General features: G+C 45.2%; 1 protein-coding gene across 3 annotated transcripts in view; it reads right to left on the reverse strand.

Annotated features, from left to right (window-relative positions):
• jph3b (junctophilin 3b) overlaps positions 1-19,256 on the reverse strand; it is a 154,230-nt gene that overhangs the window by 26,766 nt on the left and 108,208 nt on the right. Inside the window, exons 3-4 of one of the 3 annotated variants that reach the window (XM_078400869.1) lie at positions 7,208-7,332; positions 5,959-6,012 (exon numbers count right to left, since the gene is read on the reverse strand). In XM_078400869.1, coding sequence (XP_078256995.1) covers positions 5,959-6,012; positions 7,208-7,332 — 179 coding nt within the window. Of the gene's footprint in view, positions 1-5,958; positions 6,016-7,207; positions 7,333-19,256 lie in introns of all 3 variants that reach the window. The other 2 variants (XM_078400868.1, XM_078400870.1) reach the window with 2 other exon arrangements.

Here is a 19,256-nt window from a genome sequence, read left to right on the forward strand (position 1 = left end):
CTGTGCTGGGACCTCTGCTGTGTGTGATACAAATGACCTGGATGTGAATGTAGACGGGTTGGTGAATACATTTGCTGATGACACCAAAATTGGAGGAGTTGCCGACAGTGAGGAGTGCTGTCCGAGGACACAGTGGGATATAGGTCAGCTGCAGAAATTGGAGGAGAAATGGTGGATGGACTTTAAGCTGAGGATGTGTGAAGGTGATTGCACTTTGGGAGGTTAAATGGAAGGAGAGAGCAAACAGTTAATGGCAAGACCATTAACAGCATTAATGTGCAGATGGATCTTGGTGTCCAAGTTCATAGTTCACCAAAGGTGGCAGCACAGTATTAGGGGGGACATCTCGTATTTTAGGCTAAATTGGTTTGTCCCGTACGGGACCGCCCGTGACCTGTATTAGGCCCGGACGGCGCTGTAGGCCCGGACACTGTACGCCCAGACACTGTAGGCCCGGACACTCTGGGCCCGGACACTCTAGGCCCAGACACTGTAGGCCCGGACACTCTAGGCCCGGACACTGTAGGCCCGGACACTGTAGGCCCGGACACTGTAGACCCGGACACTGTAGCCCAGGGGTCGCTGTAGTCCCGGACAGTGTAGGCCCGGGCGTCGCCTAACCGAGGTTGCATAGCAACCCGCCTCCCGGCCTGGCCGGCCGCCATTGGTGGAACAGCAGCAGGTGGCCACTGGCTGGGTGAGGTCACGTGGGGCGCCCAGGTGATGTCACCATTTGTCCCTTATTTGGGAGTGAGAAAGTTGGCAACATTAAGCATGAGGGAACATCAGCCTAGGGCTTACCTGGATCGGGTGACGCTCCAGTACTTTGAGTGCCTGGACCAGACTTTGGACTTTTTAAAAATGCCACCAAAGTATGGCGACATGCATGTGTGATCTATGCAAAAATATTCTCACCGCGCAGTGCATACGTGACAATAATGCACATTGAACCACTGGAGAGGAGATTTACTGCTTAGGTTAGAGGGTTTCAGCTACTGGGAGAGGTTGGATGGATTGTTTTCTATAGAACGTCAGAAGTCGAGGGGAGACATGATAGCAGGATATAAGATAATGAGAGTTATAGAGATGGGAGATGGTCAGAACCCTTCTCCCAGGGCAGAGATGGTGAACACACCACAGCATTGCTACAAGGTGAGAGGGGCAAAGTTTAATGTTGAGAAGGTGTGGGACAGGTATTTTTACCCAGAGGGTGGTGGGGGTCTGGAACTCATTGTCAAGGGTGGTGGTGGAAGCAGATAAGAGTGGTGTTTAGGAGGCTTTTAGATAGGTACCAAAGTGCAGGGAGTAGAGGCACATGGATCATATGTGTGCCAAAGGGCCCATCCCTATGCTGTACTGTTCTATGTTCCATGTTCCATGGAGCACGGAATAACAATCCGTCCCGAGCTTGCAAACTTGGGTTATATCATTGGCAGGTTGCAAGCATCTATCAATGTTTTCATATAATCAGCAATATAATCTATGTGAACAAATCTATGTGAACAAATTGTCAATATCTGCACACAACTATAAATAAAGAATTAAATCCTCTGGAACTGCGAAGCAGCAGAATCAGCTGATGAAGTGCCTTTTTGGAAAAGTTTTATCCTGTGAAAATCCTATACAATGTTCCTCTTCAAGAGTAACACATTTTTTCAGGCCATGGTAATCTTCAACAAAGGGAGTCTCACCACTGATGGTGAGACTCAGAGACGCACAGTGTCACAGAGGTAGAGTTGCTGCCTTACATTGCCAGAGATCCAGGCTCGATCCTGTACGGAGTTTGTACGTTCTCCCCGTGACCTGCGTGGGTTTTCCCCGGGAGCTTCGGTTTCCTCCCACACTCCAAACACGTGCAGGTTTATAGGTTAATTGGCTTGGTAAAAATGGTAAATTATCCCTAATATGTGTAGGATAGTGTTAATGTGCAGGGATCGCTGGTCGGCGCGGACTCGATAGGCGAAAGGGCTTGTTTCTGCGCTGTATCTCTAAATTAAACTAAACTAAACTAAACTGGACTATGACATTCAACGGTATTACGTTGGTTGAGATCCCTGCCATCTCTCTTGGAGATCACCAATGACCAGAAACGTAATCAGGTATCAGATAGTTTATTTGCCAATAAACATTTCAATTCAAAAGTAGATCAGAAATTAAATGATCTGCAGTTTAAACTCAGATACCCAGGCACTTTCCAATTTCTATCAGTCATATGTCAGGACGATACGGTTGCCAACTGTCCCGTATTAGCCGGGACATCCCGTATTTTGAGCTAAATTGGTTTGTCCCGGACGGGACCGCCCTTGTTCAGTATTAGGCCCGCGGGCCGCTGTAGGCCGGGACAGTGTAGGCTAACAGAGTGTGTTTGGGGAGAGGGGCCGAGTGTGTTCACCTAACGGAGGTTGCGTAGCACTCAGCCCCGCTCCGCGAACACACTCCGTTAGCCTACACCGTTCCGGCCTATAGCAGCCCATGGGGCCGAGCGTGTTTGCCTAACGGAGGTTGCGTAGCAACCCGCCTCCCGGCCCGGGCAGCCGCCATTGGTGGAGCGGGAGCACGTGGCCGCTGGCTGGGGGAGGTCACATGGGGCGGTGACCTTTTGTCCCTTATTTGGGAGTGAGATAGTTGGCAACCCTAGGTGTGCTGAACGATTATTGACTGTTTTGTATTTAGGCTGGGGAAAATGCCACTACAATATCACAGCAGAACTAATTTGCACACAGTTTGAACAAAAGTTTGGAATACATCTGTTTGTGAAACTATTACTTTAGTTTGACTATATCAATGGAAAATGCTTTGTTTTAGCATTTAGGTTCTACTTGCATTAAAAGTGTTCTGTTTTTCTTCAATTCCTGCAGTATAATTCATATTCTATATTCTTTTGGTTGTACAGAGTAGCACAAGAAAGTGTACAATGACATTGTTGTAGACGTAAGGATTTTAACTACAATTTTATAAAACTACTTGGAAAGTGGATGATATAGATATAATTCTTAGCTAATGCATGTGGCTGTAATGAAATTGAACATATTAATTTATAAGTGTTGAATTATTAATTTTCATGAATTTAGTTTTAAGGTTTCTGGCACCTAAAAAAAGAAATAGTGTAAGAAAATAACTGCAGAGTACAAATCGAAGGTATTTATTCACAAAATGCTGGAGTAACTCAGCAGGTCAGGCAGCATCTCTGGAGAGAAGGAATGGGTGATGTTTCGGGTCGAGACCCTTCTTCAGTCTGATGTTTTGGGTTGGAACCCTTCTTCTGATCTGGAGATGGGTCCCAACCAATTAACCTACAAGCCTGCACATCTTTGGAGTGTGGGAGGAAACCGGAGCACCCGGAGAAAACCCACGCAGGTCACGGGGGAGAACGTACGGACTCTGTACAGACAGCACAGGTAGTCAGGATCGAACTCGGGTTTCTGGCGCTGTGAGGCATCAAATTTAGTGCTATCCCCTAATAATTGAAATATTGAAATATTGCTTTTCATGATGAACTGAAATACAATGGGGAATGTACAGCTAATCAGAAAGTTTTAAAGGAAGCAAACTAAAAATAGTGGCCTGGATTATCAGGGCTGTGCGGAGCCATCTACCTTGGTATTATTTATTAATTACTTAATAGAATAATTCAGAGTCGCTTTGAGAAAAAAAGAATAAGAAAACGAGGAAAGAAAGGGATGACAAGAACAGAGGTGGTAAAACTGACAGAAATGAAACAGCAGCAGCAGCAGCAGCAGCAGCAGCAGCAGCAGCAGCAGCAGCAGCAGCAGCAGCAGCAGCAGCAGCAGCAGCAGCAGCAGCAGCAGCAGCAGCAGCAGCAGCAGCAGCAGCAGCAGCAGCAGCAGCAGCAGCAGCAGCAGCAGCAGCAGCAGCAGCAGCAGCAGCAGCAGCAGCAGCAGGGACAAGAAAAAGACTGAGAATTTGATTAAAAAAGTAAATATTATGATTCATAAGTCACAAGGTCATAATTGATAGGAGCAGAATCAGGCCATTCAACCCATCGATCTATCTCTCCCTCCTAACCCCATTCTCCTGCCTTCTCCCCATAACCCCTGACACCATCAAGAATCTATCCATCTCTGCCTTAAAAATATCCCATTGACTTGGCCTCCACAGCTTTCTGTGGCAAAGAATTCCACAGATTCGCCACCCTCTGACTGAAGAAATCCCTCCCCATCTCCTTCCCGAAGGAATGTCCTTTAATTCTGAGGCTGTGATTTGCTGTCCTTGTTCAAGGATTCAAATAAGGTAAAATAACGTGAGTTGGATAAGGTGCTTAATTATGATTTAACTCGATTAGTTGTGAAAAAGTAATAGACTACTTTTACTAAAATCAAAAACCTAGAAGTCCTGGAGGCACTAGGCAGAGGTGTCATCAGACTGGAACATCAATTATATTTCATCATTTCCAGCAGCTGCCTGACTCTCCTTCATGTGTTGTTTTCACATTCACATTTTATAATGTAAACACATGCATTGGGAGCAGGAATCGACCACTGAGTGTTTTAGTTTAGTTTAGAGATACAGCGCGGAAACAGGCCCTTCAGCCCACCGGGCCTGCGCCGACCAGCGATCCCCACATATTAACATCATCCTATACCCACTAGGGACAATTTTTACATTTACCAAGCCAATACAAACAACAAACTAAAGACTACAAACCTGTACGTCTTTGGAGTGTGGGAGGAAACCGAAGATCTCGGAGAAAACCCATGCAGGTCACGGGGAGAACGTACAAACTCCGTACAGACAGCACCCGTAGTCGGGATCGAACCCGGGTCTCCGGCGCTGCATTCGCTGTAAGGCAGCAATTCTACCGTTGCGCCACCATGCCGCCATGGCTGATTTGATTGTCATCTCAACTCCACACATCATCATCCTTTGTCTTCTTCCTTATCAAGTATCTACCGTGTCGAGCTCAACTTCAGAAATAGAAATGTGGCCACTTTGCTTCTGCTGCTCTTTGAAAAAAAAAAGTTCCAAAGACTCACAGCCCTCATACAAAATATTTTGCCTTCTCTCTGCCTTATTTTAAAAAGTGACCCCTCAGATTCTTGCATGTTTCATCAAGTTATGGCTCCCTCGGAATCTCCAGTGGAGACAAGACTAGACTGTCTACGTTTTCATCAAAGCCAACACACCCTTCCAGAAATTAATGGAACAAACCTCCTCTGCAATGCTCCTAATGCATGCAACTTCCCTTAGATAAGGAGGCCAGTATCGTGTACAGTATTCATAGAGTCATAGAGTGATACCTATGCAACTTCCCTTAGATAAGGAGGCCAACACTGTGTACAGTATTCATAGAGTCATAGATACAGCCTGGAAACAGGCCCTTCAGCCCACCTTGCCCATACCGTCCAACATGTCTCAGTTACACGTTTGGCCCATATCCCTCCAAACCTGTCCTATCCATGTGCCTGTCTAACCGTTTCTTAAACGTTGGGATAGTCCCTGCCACAGCCATCTCCTCTGGCAGTTCGTTCCATACACCCACCACCATTTGTGTGAATATGTTATCCCTCAGATAACATCTTTTCCCCTTCACCTTAAACCGATGTCCTCTGATCCTCGATTCACCTACTCTGGGCAGGAGACTCTGTGCATCTACCTGATCTTTTCCTCTCATGATTTTATACACCCCTCATCCTCCTGCGCTCAGTAGGCACCCAGCCTACTCAACCTCTCCCTGTAGCCCTGTAGTTCCCTGTAGTCCTGGCAACATCCTCGTAAATCTTCTCTGAACGGTTTACGTCTCGTCAATGTTCAATTGATCTCGGCAATGTTCAATATATCCGAACCATATCCTCATTACTTATGTCTTCAACTCGCCCAGCATAGTTGATAACATTCTACCAACAAACAATCACTTCTCCAAAGGCTGACCTCACTACATGTAAGTGACAACAACATAAAACATTCAAAAGGTAAAAAACGGGACCATTTTGTTGTTACCTTTTTGTTGCGTTTGTGTGACATCTTTCACATCCTTGATGGGATACTCTAAAACTTCTTGCAGCCAGAAAAGTGCATGTTAAACACTATAGTGTAAAAAATATATGTACACAATAATGTGCCATAAATAGCAATATGATAACAACAAGATAATCTGCTTTTCTGACTTGTAGGAAGGAACTGCAGATACTGGTTAACACTGAAGATAACCACAAAATGCTGGAGTAACTCAGCGGGACAGGCAGCTTCTCTGGAGAGAAGGAATGACCCCAAATGTCACAAATTCCTTCTCTCCAGAAATCTCCTGTCCTGCTGAGTTACTCCAGCGTTTAGTGTCAATTTGCTTTTCTGATACGGATTAAGGTGTAAATATTGACCAGGACACTGACCTGATAACTCACCTGGTCTTCATTCAAAAGTGCCATGGCAGTATCTTTCTCCATCTGAGAGCAGGTGAGGCCTTGCCTTAACATTTCATCTGAAAGATGGCATCACTGACAGTCTAGCAGTCCCTCACTAAACTAAACTCTTATCTCAACTTTCTGAATAGGATTTGAAAGTCCTGACATGGGAAAGTAAATGCCACCAAAGAAGTGTAGCTGAAACTCATTAATTTTTTTTAGTTTAGTTTAGAGATACAGCGCGGAAACAGGCCCTTCGGCCCACCGAGTCCGCGCCGACCAGCGATCCCCGCACATTAACACTACCATTCACACACTAAGCGTAATTTACATTTACACCAAGCCAATTAACCTACAAACCTGTACGTCTTTGGAGTGTGTGAGGAAAGCGAAGATCTCGGAGAAAACCCACGCAGGTCACGGGGAGAACGTACAAACTCCCTACAGACAGCACCCGTAGTCGGGATCGAACCCGGGTCTCCGGCGTGTAAGGCAGTAGCTCTACAGCTACATCTCCGTGCCGACTTATTTTGCACATTTCGAAAAGATCTGCAATCCTCAACAAGAATAACCAGAGTTCATCTGGTTGAGGGCTTCTTTTCAGAGTAGGAACATCTTAAATGCAAAATGAGTATTACCTCCTCTGCCGAGCGTAATGTTATTATAAAATGCAATGATAAAGTGCTAAAGCAGGCTTCTCCTAACCTGCAATAGCATACCATATATTTATCATTAAGTTACAGAACAGGCGGTTTTACTGCTAAAGTTACATTGGTTGAACCAAATTGTGTCAGCCTCATTATCCAGACTGATGGCGGCAGCTAATTCAGCGTCATCGTTATACTGACCGTTGCCTGGTTGCTGTGTGGATGGTGAGAACTCTTTGGCAGTGATCCTGGCAAGCTGTGCCTCATCCTGAGCTTTTTGAGCAGCTGTATCAGCCACATCCGATTTTGATTTGGCGTGAGATGTCCTGCAAGGAAGGTGCAGAATTACAGATCTTTAACAATGACATACCCACTCACCAATGTGTCCAAATCAAAGCACTATTGTGACCAGATCTACCAGATCCATTCTCCATTTGAATGTAAGACCACATTGCTGATAAATCACACCTTTGCTTGTCATTCCTACCTTTTCTATCATAAACACAAAGGTAGTTAGGCCTAATTTTAGGAAGGACATCTTTGCTATTGAGGCAGTGCAGCATAGGTTCACGAGGTTAATCCCCGGGATTGCGGGACTGTCATATGAGGAAAATTTGGAAAATTTGGAAAGACTGGACTTGTATTCACTGGAATTTCGAAGGATGAGAGGGGATCTTATCGAAATGTATACAATTATAATAGGACTGGACAAGCTAGATGCAGGAAAAATGTTCCCGATGTTGGGAGCGTCTAGAACCAGGGACCACAGTCTAAGAATAAAGGGGAGGCCATTTAAAACTGAGGTGAGAAAAAACTTTTTCACCCAGAGAGTTGTGAATTTGTGGAATTCTCTGCCATAGAAGGCAATGGAGGCCAATTTACTGGATGAATTTAAAAGAGAGTTAGATAGATCTGTAGGGGCTAGTGGAATCAAGAGATATGGGGAGAAGGCAGGCACAGGTTACTGATTGTGGATGATCAGCCATGATCACAATGAATGGCGGTGCTGGCTCGAAGGGTCAAATGGCCTCCTCCTGCACCTATTTTCTATGTTTCTATGTTTCTATTAGTTTACTTGTTCTAAAGATTAAAAGTTAGATTGCAAACATCTCGATCTTTTGTCACCAGACCACCAAGTTTGGATCTAAGTCTAATGTTTATCTTAATTATCAGAACAAATATGGTCTGTGCAATAACCTCACACAAAATTATCGAAAGAAGGTTTGATTTTGTGTTTTTCTGTCTACATGTTTTTTACACTCGTTGAAAATCTTGATTTCACAATAACAAACTTTTCACCATTGACAGTAAACAATCAAATCATAAAAATTGTGAAAATAAACATGACAGAAAAACGCATATTTTCTAACTATGTCTTACATCAGAACAGATTAAGATCAAGATTCAAGATTCAAGATTCAAGATAGCTTTATTTGTCATCCAAATTGGACGAAATTCAGTCACCCACAGTCCAACAATAAAAGCATTAAAATAGGCAGATTACATAATAAAGCATTAAAATAGGCAAATTACACAACCCCCAAAAACACACAAAAAAAGAAACATCCATCAAAGAAACATCCATCACAGTGAGTCTCCTCCAGTCCTCTCCTCACTGTGATGGAAAGCCACAATGTCTTTTCCCTTCCCCTGCCGTCTTCTCCCACGGTCAGGAGCCCGTACTCCAGACATAGAGCAAGGAAACAAGCTGTTCACCCCCCACACCGAGTGCTCTCCTACACTCATCCCATGATAGCTCTTGTTTCCCCATCAATGTACCACACATCTCTAAATACAGCAGGCTTATAAAAAGCTGCCCTTTCTTAGAGTGGTAGTCGTACAGCATGGAAACAGGCCATTCGGCCCAACTCATCCATGCCGACAAACATGGCCTATCGAAGTTAGTCCCATTTGATTGCATCCGGCCAATATTCCTCTAAAACCCTATCCATGTACCTGTCCAAATGTCTTTTGAATTTAGTTTAGTTAAATTTAGAGATACTGCATGGAAACAGGCCCTTCAGCCCGCCGACTCCATGTCGACCACTGATCACCCATTCAAATGTTATTATTTGTACCTGCCTCAACTACATCCTCTGGCAGCTCGTTCCATATTCCACCACCCAGTGTTTGAAAAGATTGCCCACCCAGGTTCCTGTTAAATCTTTCCCCTCATCTCATACCTACGCCCTCTAGTTCTTGATTCACCTCCCTCACCCAATCAATTCTCCTCATGATTTGACACAAATATAATATCACCCCTCAGCCTCCTGCATTCTAAAGAATAAACACCTCGACCCAACCTCCCCCTATTGTTCAGGCAAGTGCTGACACCATCCTCATAAATCTTCTCGGTGCTATATCCAGCTTTGTGCCATCTTCCCCATGGCAGGGTGACCAAAACTAAACAGAATAGTTTAGTTTAGTTTAGTTTAGTTTAGTTTAGAGATACAACGCGGCAACAGGCCCTTTCGGCCCACTGGGTCCGCACCGACCAGCGATCCCCGCACATTAACAGTATCCTACACCCACTAGGGACAATTGTTACATTTACCAAGCCAATTACGTACCTGTACGTCTTTGGAGTCTGGGAGGAAACCAAAGGTCTCTGAGAAAACCCACGCAGGTCACGGGGAGAACGTACAAACTCCGTACAGACAGCACTCGTAGTCAGGATTGAACCCGGGTCTCCGGCGCTGAATTCGCTGTAAGGCAGCAACTCTACCGCTGAGTCACCGTGCCACCCTATTCACGTATGACCTCAAAAATGTCTGGAACAACTGCAATACAATGTCCTAACTTCTTCACTCAAATCCCTGACTGATGAAGCCCTGTAAACCAAAAGCCTTCTTCACTACCTACCTGCCTGTGAAGCTTCTTTCAGAAACTGTTCTCAAATCTTAGAGTCTACATCTCTCTGCTCGACATTACCCAGGATCCTACCATGCACAATGAAGGTCCTGCTCTGGTTTGACTTCCCAAAATTGGAGAAGCCCTGCCCTCATCAAAAAACTCAACCAGATTTGTGAGACTCGATCTCCAATGCACAAAACGATGCTGCTCTACCCATCTTTCAAAATGCATGGATATCTTATCCCCCAGAATCATCCCAGAATTGACAGTGGAGGCCAATTCACTGGATGTTTTCAAGAGAGAGTTAGCTTTAGCTCTTAGGCCTAAGAGAATCAAGGGATATGGGGAAAGGCAGGAACAGGGTACTGATTTTGGATGATCAGCCATGATCATATTGAATGGCGGTGCTGGCTCGATGGGCCGAATGGCCTACTCCTGCACCTATTTTTGATGTTTCTATTTCTATGTTTCTAATTCATTGGCTAAGACATCTGAATTAATCACTGTTAGTCATTCCTCAGCCCACTTACCCAGCTGATCAAGATCCTACTGTAATTCTTGATAAACATCTTCATGATGGTGTCATGATGTCTATGACACCACCTATTTTAGTGTCATCTGCAAACCAACTAATCATGCCTTTTACATTCCCATCCAAGTTATTGATAAAGATGACAAACAGCAATGGGCCCAGAACTGATCCCAGAAGCACACCCTAGTCACAGGCCTCCCGGCTAAAAAACACCTTCTTATCAAAAGTTAACATAAACAGACCATCTCTAGGGCCCTGCCCTCATCAACCTTCTTGGTTACTTCTTCAAAAAACTCAATCAAATTTGTGAGATTCAATCTCCAATGCGCAAAACCACGTTACTACCCCTATCTTTCAAGATGCATGTAAATCTTATCCCTCAGAATCCTCTCCAGTGACTTTCCTATCACAGGTGTTAGGCCTACTGGTCTATTGTTCCAAGGTTTTTCTTTGCAGTCCCTCTTAAATAGAGGCATAACATTAGTAACCCTCCAGCCATCCAGCAGCACCTCACCTATGTCGAACGGTGATTGATATATCTCAGCTAGGACTCCTGCAATCTCTTCTCTAGCTTCCCACAGTATCCTTGAATATATCTGATCAGGCCTGGGATAGTTCAAAAGGTCTGTTTATTGTCACGTATATCAATTAAGGTACTTTGAAACTCGATTACCAAACAGCCATACTGAAAAAAGCAACAAGACACACAACTACATAAAAGTTAACACAAACATCCACCACAGTGGATCCCCCAATTTCCTCACTGTGATGGAAGGAAATAAAGTCTAATCTTCTTCCCTCGTTATTTTCCCGTGGTCGGGGCGATGGAAGCTCCCGCAGCTGGCGATCGAAGCCTCACGTTGGGGTGATCGAGGCTCCCGCGAAGGGGCGGTCGAAGTTCCTGCGGCCTGGTGCTCCCGAAGCCGGTCCCTAACCAGGGACCGCAAGCTCCACGATGTTAAGTCCACAGTCTCCCGTGGTTGGAGCTCCCAAAGTCGTTGCCAGCAGAGGCCACCAGCTAGATAGTTATTTACCTTCATAAGTCGCAGGTGTCCAGCATCTTCTCGATTATAATGCGGACTGCCCTTGAGACACCTCCATTAAGTTTCCCAAGCTTCCAAGTCTTTATGTGTTTCTCCTCAATAAAAATAGAGGAGAAATATTCATTGCCCATCTCCTGTGGCTCCACATGTAGATGACCACCTTGGCTTCCCAGGGGTTCTATCCCCTCTCAAGTAACCGTTTTCTCTTAATGTCTCTGTATTCTCCTTCATCTTATCTGCCGGAGCTATCTCATGCCCCCTTTCGGCCCTCCAGATTTATTTCTTAAATATGCTCCTCAATCCCCTTTACTCCTCCACGGATACATTTGAGCAGATACGACAGTGGAGTTTAAGAGGCTTTTAGACAAGCAAATGGATTTGCAGGGAATGGAGGGTAATGGATCATGTGCATGCAATTAGGAATAAAACTGTAGATGCTGGTTAAAATTGAAGGTAGACACAAAATGCTGGAGTAACTCAGAAGGACAGGCAGCATCTCTGGAGAGAAGGAATGGGTGACGTTTCCGGTCGAGACCCTTCTTCAGACTGATGTCAGGGGAGGGGGCGGGACAAAGATAGAATGTAGTCGGATTCAGGAAGACTGGTGGGAGAACTGGGAAGCGGGAGGGGATAGAGAGGGAAAGCAGAGACTACTTGAAGTTAGAGAAGTCAATGTTTCTACCGCTGGGGTGTAAGATTAGTTTATCTTGGCATCATGTTCGGCACAGACATTGTGGGCCAAAAGACCAAAGACCCCAGCTGCCTATACCTCACCCATGTCTCTTTTTTCTTGACAGAGCCCCAATTTCTCTCATCATCCAGGGTTACTTTTGACCTATCATAGTTAATAATCCTTTCCTCATCTTATTCTGTAGTTACTTCTCCCAAACTTCATTTAGTTTAGTATAGTTTAGAGATACAGCCCGGAAACAGGCCCTTCGGCCCACCAAGTCCAAGCCGATCATTGATCCCCGCACACTAACGCTATCCTACACATACTAGAGACAATTTACAATTCTACCAAGCCAATTAACCTACAAACCTGTACGTCTTTGGAGTGTGGGAGGAAACCGGAGAAGTTGTTTTTTATTATACTAAAGATAGACGCTGGAGTGGCTCAGCGGGACAGGCAGCATCACTGGAGAGAAGGAATGGGTGACGTCTCAGGTTGACGTCTCTGTTCTTCAGAGTCTGAAGAAGGGTCTCGACCCGAAACGTCACCCGTTCCTTCACTCCAGTGATGCTGTATGACCCGCTAAGTTACTCCAGCATTTTGTGTCTATTTTCGGTGTAAACCAGCATCTGCAGTTCCTTCCGACACTTTCTATTATACGATCTTTTTAAAGCTGTTTAGATAAAAGATTGAGTCGTAAAGAGGAATACTGAGAAGAATGTAATTTTTGTTTGAATTTTCAAATTAATTTTAAACATTCAATGATTTAATTGATCTGTTTACTGAAAGATAGCTGTTTCTTTACCTTAAAGTCAATAAAGGAGATGGTGACATCATCACTAGGTAACTTCTTACTTAATGACCAACTTCAATGAAATGGCTAATAAATGCCAGTTCAGATTTCGGAGCCTCATCAATCATTAATGTTTGCTTTGTAATCAAGGAGGAATGAGATGAAAGCAGTGAACCATCAGTCTTTGTTCATGGCAACTCCTGGAGAATATCGTGCCATCTTTACTCCACTCACGCAAGACATTTTACACTAGAATAATTTAGTAGCAAAGAAAAATAGGTGCAGGAGGAGGCCATTTGGCCCTTTGAGCTATTCATTGTGATCATGTCTGATCATCCACAATCAGTAACCTGTGCCTCCCTTCTCCCCATATCCCTTGATTCCGCTAGCCCCTAGAGCTCTATCTAACCCTCTTTTAAATTCAAGGACTCAATTGGCCTCCACTGCCTTCTGTGGCAGAGAATTCCACAAATTCACAACTCCCTGGGTGAAACCTGTCCAAGTCACCCTGCAACCTCCGAACATCCTCTTCGCAGTTCACACTGCCACCCAGCTTTGTGTCATCTGCAAACTCGCTGGTGTTACTTCTAATTCCATCATCCAAATCATTAATATAGATTTAAAATAGTTGCGGCCTCATGTACACATTTATTGTTTTAAATTGCACGGTGGCGCAGCGGTAGAGTTGCTGCCTTACAGCGAATGTAGCGCTGGAGACTCAGGTTCGATCCTGACTACGGGGGCTGTACTGTATGGAGTTTGTACGTTCTCCCCGGGACCTGCGTGGGTTTTCTCCGAGATATTCGGTTTCCTCCCACACTCCAAAGACGTACAGGTATGTAGGTTAATTGGCTGGGCAAATGTAAAAATTGTCCCTAATGGGTGTAGGATAGTGTTAATGTGCGAGGATCGCTGGGCGGCGCGGACCCGGTGGGCCGAAGGGCCTGTTTCTGCGCTGTATCTCTAAATCTAAAATCTAATTATAATAAACTAGACCAAGTGGACCTGTTGGGCCCATTCCTCGTAGAAGGGGAACAGGGAAGGGGAGAGGGTGTTATTGAGTGAGCCTTGGACTCAAAGCCTCTCCTGTATTGGTGTAGCACCCTCAACCCCCCCCCCCCCACTCAATCCCCCTTATCCCCCCCTCCTCCCCCCACTGACCCGCTCCCCCAGCCCTGCCTCCACCCCCATTTCCCCCTTCCCACCCCTATTCCCCCCTCCCTCTCTCCTGACTCCCACCTCCCTCCCCTCCCCCCACCCTCACTCTCCCCTCCTCCCCACCCCCACCCTCTCCTGCCCCCCACTGTCCCCCTTCCCCCACCCCCACTGTTCCCCCCACCCCCACTGCCCCCTCCTCCCCCACCCCCCCACCCTCCCCTCCCCCCTCCCCACTCTCCCCGACCCCCGACCCCCACCCACACTCTCCCCCTCCTCCCCCTACCCCCACTCTCCCCCTGCTCCCCCATCCCCACACTCCCCCAACCCACTCCCCCCACCCCCACTCTCCCCCTCCTCCCCCCACCCCCACTCTCCCCCTCCTCCTCCCACCCCCACTCTCTCCTGCCCCCATTGTCCCCTTCCCCCCACCCCCACCCCTACTGGAGTTTAGAAGGATGAGAGGGGATCTTATAGAAATGTATAAAATTATGAAAGGACTGAACAAGCTAGATGCAGGAGAAATCTTCCCAATGCTGTGGGAGTCCAGAACCAGGGGCCACAGTCTGAGAATAATGGGGAGGCCATTTAATACTGAGGTGAGAAAAAACTTTTTCACCCAGAGAGTTGTGAATTTGTGGAATTCTCTGCCACAGAGGGCAGTGGAGGCCAAATCACTGGATGAATATAAGAGAGAGTTAGATAGAGCTGGAATCAAGGGATATGGGGAGAAGTTGGGCACAGGTTACTGATTGTGGATGATCAGCTACGATCGCAATGAATGGCAGTGCTGGCTCGAAGGGCCGAATGGCCTCCTCCTGCACGTATTTTCTGTTTTCTATGTTTCTATGTATCTACACACTGTAAATGGATCAATTGTAATCATGTATTGTCTTTCTGCGACTGGCCCTACAGCTTTTCTCTGTACCTCGGTAGACACGACAATATACTCTGAAGAAGGATCTTGACCCGAAACGTCACCCATTCCTTCTCTCCTGAGATGCTGCCTGACCTGCTGAGTTACTCCAGCATTTTGTGAATAAATACCTTCGATTTGTACCAGTATCTGCAGTTATTTTCTTACATATACTAAACTGAAGTTCTGAAACGAATAAGACAAATCAAAATTGCTTTGGCAGCGAACAAGGGAATGGGATGTGGGTTAAAATCAAACTCATCTATGAAAACAATGTTTTAGTGAGCAGTTGTTATTGATTCATTGCAAAAGTAGGATTACTTTTAGAAAAATTGTGATGAAGTGCACAAGTAATTTAGGACATGTAGTAAATGTAGCATGAAGGGAAAGAATTGGCTGAAGCTACTGCTGTTAGCATCTTTTTCAAAAGACTCTAATCAAAGACTAGAGGGTAAGCCACAAAATGCTGGAGTAATTCAGCAGGACAAGTCTCGACCCGAAACGTCACCCATTCTTTCTCTCCAGAGATGCTGCCTGTCCCGCTGAGTTACTCCAGTTTTTTGCGTCTATCTTCGGTTTAAACCAGCATCTGTAGTTCCTTCCTACACAAGGATAATTAGTTGTCGTAATTAATGCAGTTCTGCTTAGTTTTAGTTTAGTTTAGAGCTACGGCACGGAAACAGGCCCTTCAGCCCACCGGGTCCGCGCCGAGCAGCGATCCCCGCACATTAACACCATCCTACACCCACTAGGGACAATTTTTCCATTTACCAAGCCAATTAACCTACAAACCTGTACGTCTTTGAAGTGTGGGAGGAAACCGAAGATCTCGGAGAAAACCCACGCAGGTCCCGGGGAGAACGTACAAACTCCGTACAGACAGCGCCCGTAGTCGGGATGGAACCCAGGTCTCTGGCGCTGCATTTGTTGTAATGCAGCAACTCTACCACTGCGCCACCGTGCCGCACGAATATGGACAGTCAGCATGGCTTTGCACGTGGGAAACTGTGTCTCACAAATCTGATAGAGATCTTTGAAGTAGTCACCATGACGATTTATATGGACCTAAGCAAGTCCTTTGACAAAGTCCCACGTCTGGAAGGTTAAATTGAATGGAATCCAAGGGGAGCTGGCCGATTGAATTCAAAATTGGCTCAGAGGAAGGAGTCAAAGGGTAGTTATGGAGGATAGGCACAAAAAGCTGGGGTAACTCAGCGGGTCAGACAGCATCTCTGGAGAAAAGGAATGGGTGATGTTTCAGGTTGTTTTTAAGATTGGAGGCCTGTGACCATGGAGTGCTGGGTCTGCTGTTATTTAGATACATCAACGATTTGGATGACAATTAGCTTAGTTTACAGCTTTTCAACGTTCTTGCACTAAATGTTATATAGAATACAGAGAATTCAGAGCTTTATTTGTCATTCGGTACCAAGGTACCGAACGAAATTACATAGCAGTCACACAAAAAAAAAGAACACAAGACACATGACCCCAACACAAACGTCCATCACAGTGACTTCATTGTGATGGAGGCAACAAAACTTCCACTCTCTTCCCCACGCCCACGGACAGACAGCTCGTCCCCGACCGACCCGCACAGTCCCCGCAAGGGGATGGGAGTCCCCAAGGCCGAGCAGCACCGGGCGCTGAAACGTCCCGCGGCCGAGCCGGGCGATTCTTATATAGTCTTTTCTTCCACTGGACAGCACAGGGAAAAGAAGCTTTTGTTGTACCTTGGTACATGTGACAATAATAAACAAAACTAAACTAAACTAAACTAAGATCTATAGGAAAAAAACTGCGGATGCTGGTATAAATCGAAGGTAGATACAAAATGCTGGAGTAACTCAGCGGGTCAGGCAGCCACTCGGGAGAGAAGGAATGGGTGACGTTTCAGGTCGAGACCTTTCTTCGGACTGATGTCAGGGGAGGCGGTGGGAGCACGTGGCCGCTGGCTGGGTGAGGTCACGTGGGGCGCGGGGTGGTGACGTCAGCCTTTGCCCCTTATTTGGGAGTGAGGGAGTTGGCAACCCTAGTCTCGACCCGAAATGTCACCTATTCCTTTTCTCCAGAGATGCTGTCTGACCCGCTGAGTTACTCCAGCTTTTTGTGTCTATCTTTGAGAATGTACAAGACTTAATTAGTAAGTGTGCAAAAGCACAAAAATAGGTGGTGTCATAACAATGAAGGTTATCAAAGATTACAGCGGCATCTTGAATAGCTGGATAATTGGCCTGAGGAATAGCTGATGTAGGTTAAGTCAGATAAAGGTGAGCTACTGGATTCTGGAAAGTCAGGTCATGGCAGAACCTGCACAGTGAACAGTAGGGCCCTGGGCAAAGTTGTAGAGCTGAGGGATGCAGGAGTACAAGTACATAGTTCCTGATAGTGGCATCGCAGGTAGATAGGGTGGTGAAGAATGCTTTTGGCACACAGGTGTTCTTTAGTCAGGAAGTCTGTAGCCTCCTGTTGCTCTGGTATTTTATTTCATTTATAGATTTGCATAGATTCACATGTTTAAATTATGTTTTATTCTTAATTTTTTTACTGTATGTCGTGTGTTACTTGTGAGCAAAGCACCAAGGCAAATTCCTTGTTTGTATACACACTTGGCTAATAACATTTATTGAATTCAATTCAATCCAATTCAATTCAAATGAGTTGAGAAGTTGAGAAGTTCTGTTATAATTGTACAAGATGCTGATGAGGCCACACATGGAGTATTATGCTCAGTTTTGGTCACCTTCCTACATGAGAGCTGCTATGAAGGTGTAACGAGTGCAGAAACACTTTACCAGGATGTTGCCTGGACTCAAGGCCCTGAGCTACAGGGAGAATATGGTCAGGACTTTATTCCTTGAAGTGCAGGAGGTGGAGGATATATCTAATAGAGGTGTATACAATAATGAGGGGAATAGATAGGTTTGAATGCACAGTCTTTTCCCCAGGATAGGGGGATCAAAATCTAGAGGGCAGAGGTTTAAGCTGAGAGAGGAAAGATTTAATAGGAACCTGAGGGGCAACCTTTTAACAGACAGGGTGGGATGGAGGTGGGATATGGAGCAAGCTGTCAGAGGAAATAGTTGAAGCAGCTACTATAACAGCATTTAAAAGATATTTGGACAGTTATATAAACTGCAAAGGTTTCGAGGGAGATGGACCAAATGCGGGCAAGTAGAAGCTTTGATGAGGCATCTTCATCGGCACGGATGAGTTGGGCTGAAAGGCCTGTTTCCACGCTGCATGAATCCGTATCAAATTATCTTCCTTGAAAGAAAAAATATATGTACCAGCAAGGATTTTTATTTTTGTGTTTTTTAATTATATTTTGTTTTATTGTTTTGTTTCACTGCTATTTTGGCTAGTTAGGGTAATGCTTTGTTAAGTATTAAGGGTGGGCACAATAAGCTTTGGCTTCTGCCTACACCTTTTTTCTCGGTCAGAGAATATCATGTGTGATTATATTGTTTAATTTTTGATATGATGATTTCATACTATTTAACTTTCACAATTGTATGGTCAGTCTGTTGTATTGTATTGACCGGAAAAATAAATAAACAAATAAACAAATAAAATGAAATGCCAGAAACAAAAAACTGGCCCATGGAAAGCATTAGGCTGCAAGAAAATACACACAATCTGGTCAGGAAAATAGCGAATGGAAGGTAATGCAAGGCAGTGGTAGGTCATGCATTCTGGATGTGCAATAAGGAAGGAGGATTTACAATAAACAGGAACCAGTTAGTGGTGAAGCACAAATGCTCCTTGGAGCATCTGCTGACAGATCCTTAAAGGTAGCATGGCAGATCAATAAAGACACGCATGATCTTAGCTGTGGCATAGAATAAGTGTTGGTCAATTATGTTGGAAACTATATACAACCTTATTTTGGGCTCCAGTCTGACCACTGATGTCTGATACCCACTTTAGAGCAAAGATGCAGGGTATATTTACAAAGATGTTGTAGGTACTGGAAAACTGTGGCCATGAGAAAAGATAAAATACTACCATTTACCTCTATGGAGCAAACGATTCAGTGGTATAAAATGATGAGGGGCCTAGACTGTATAGTTTAGTTTAGTTTAGTTGAATGTCAGGTGTACCAAGCCACAGTGAGAGGCTATTTGTTGCATGCTAACCTGTCAGCAGAAAGACGATATAAGATTACAATCAAGCCGTCCACAGTGTACAGACACAAGGGCAGCACGGTGGCGCAGTGGTAGAGTTACTGTCTTACAGCGAATACAGCGCCGGAGACCCGGGTTCGATCCTGACCTTGGGTGCT

The sequence above is a fragment of the Rhinoraja longicauda genome, chromosome 6, assembly GCF_053455715.1.
Source record: "Rhinoraja longicauda isolate Sanriku21f chromosome 6, sRhiLon1.1, whole genome shotgun sequence".
Taxonomy (NCBI): domain Eukaryota; kingdom Metazoa; phylum Chordata; class Chondrichthyes; order Rajiformes; family Arhynchobatidae; genus Rhinoraja; species Rhinoraja longicauda.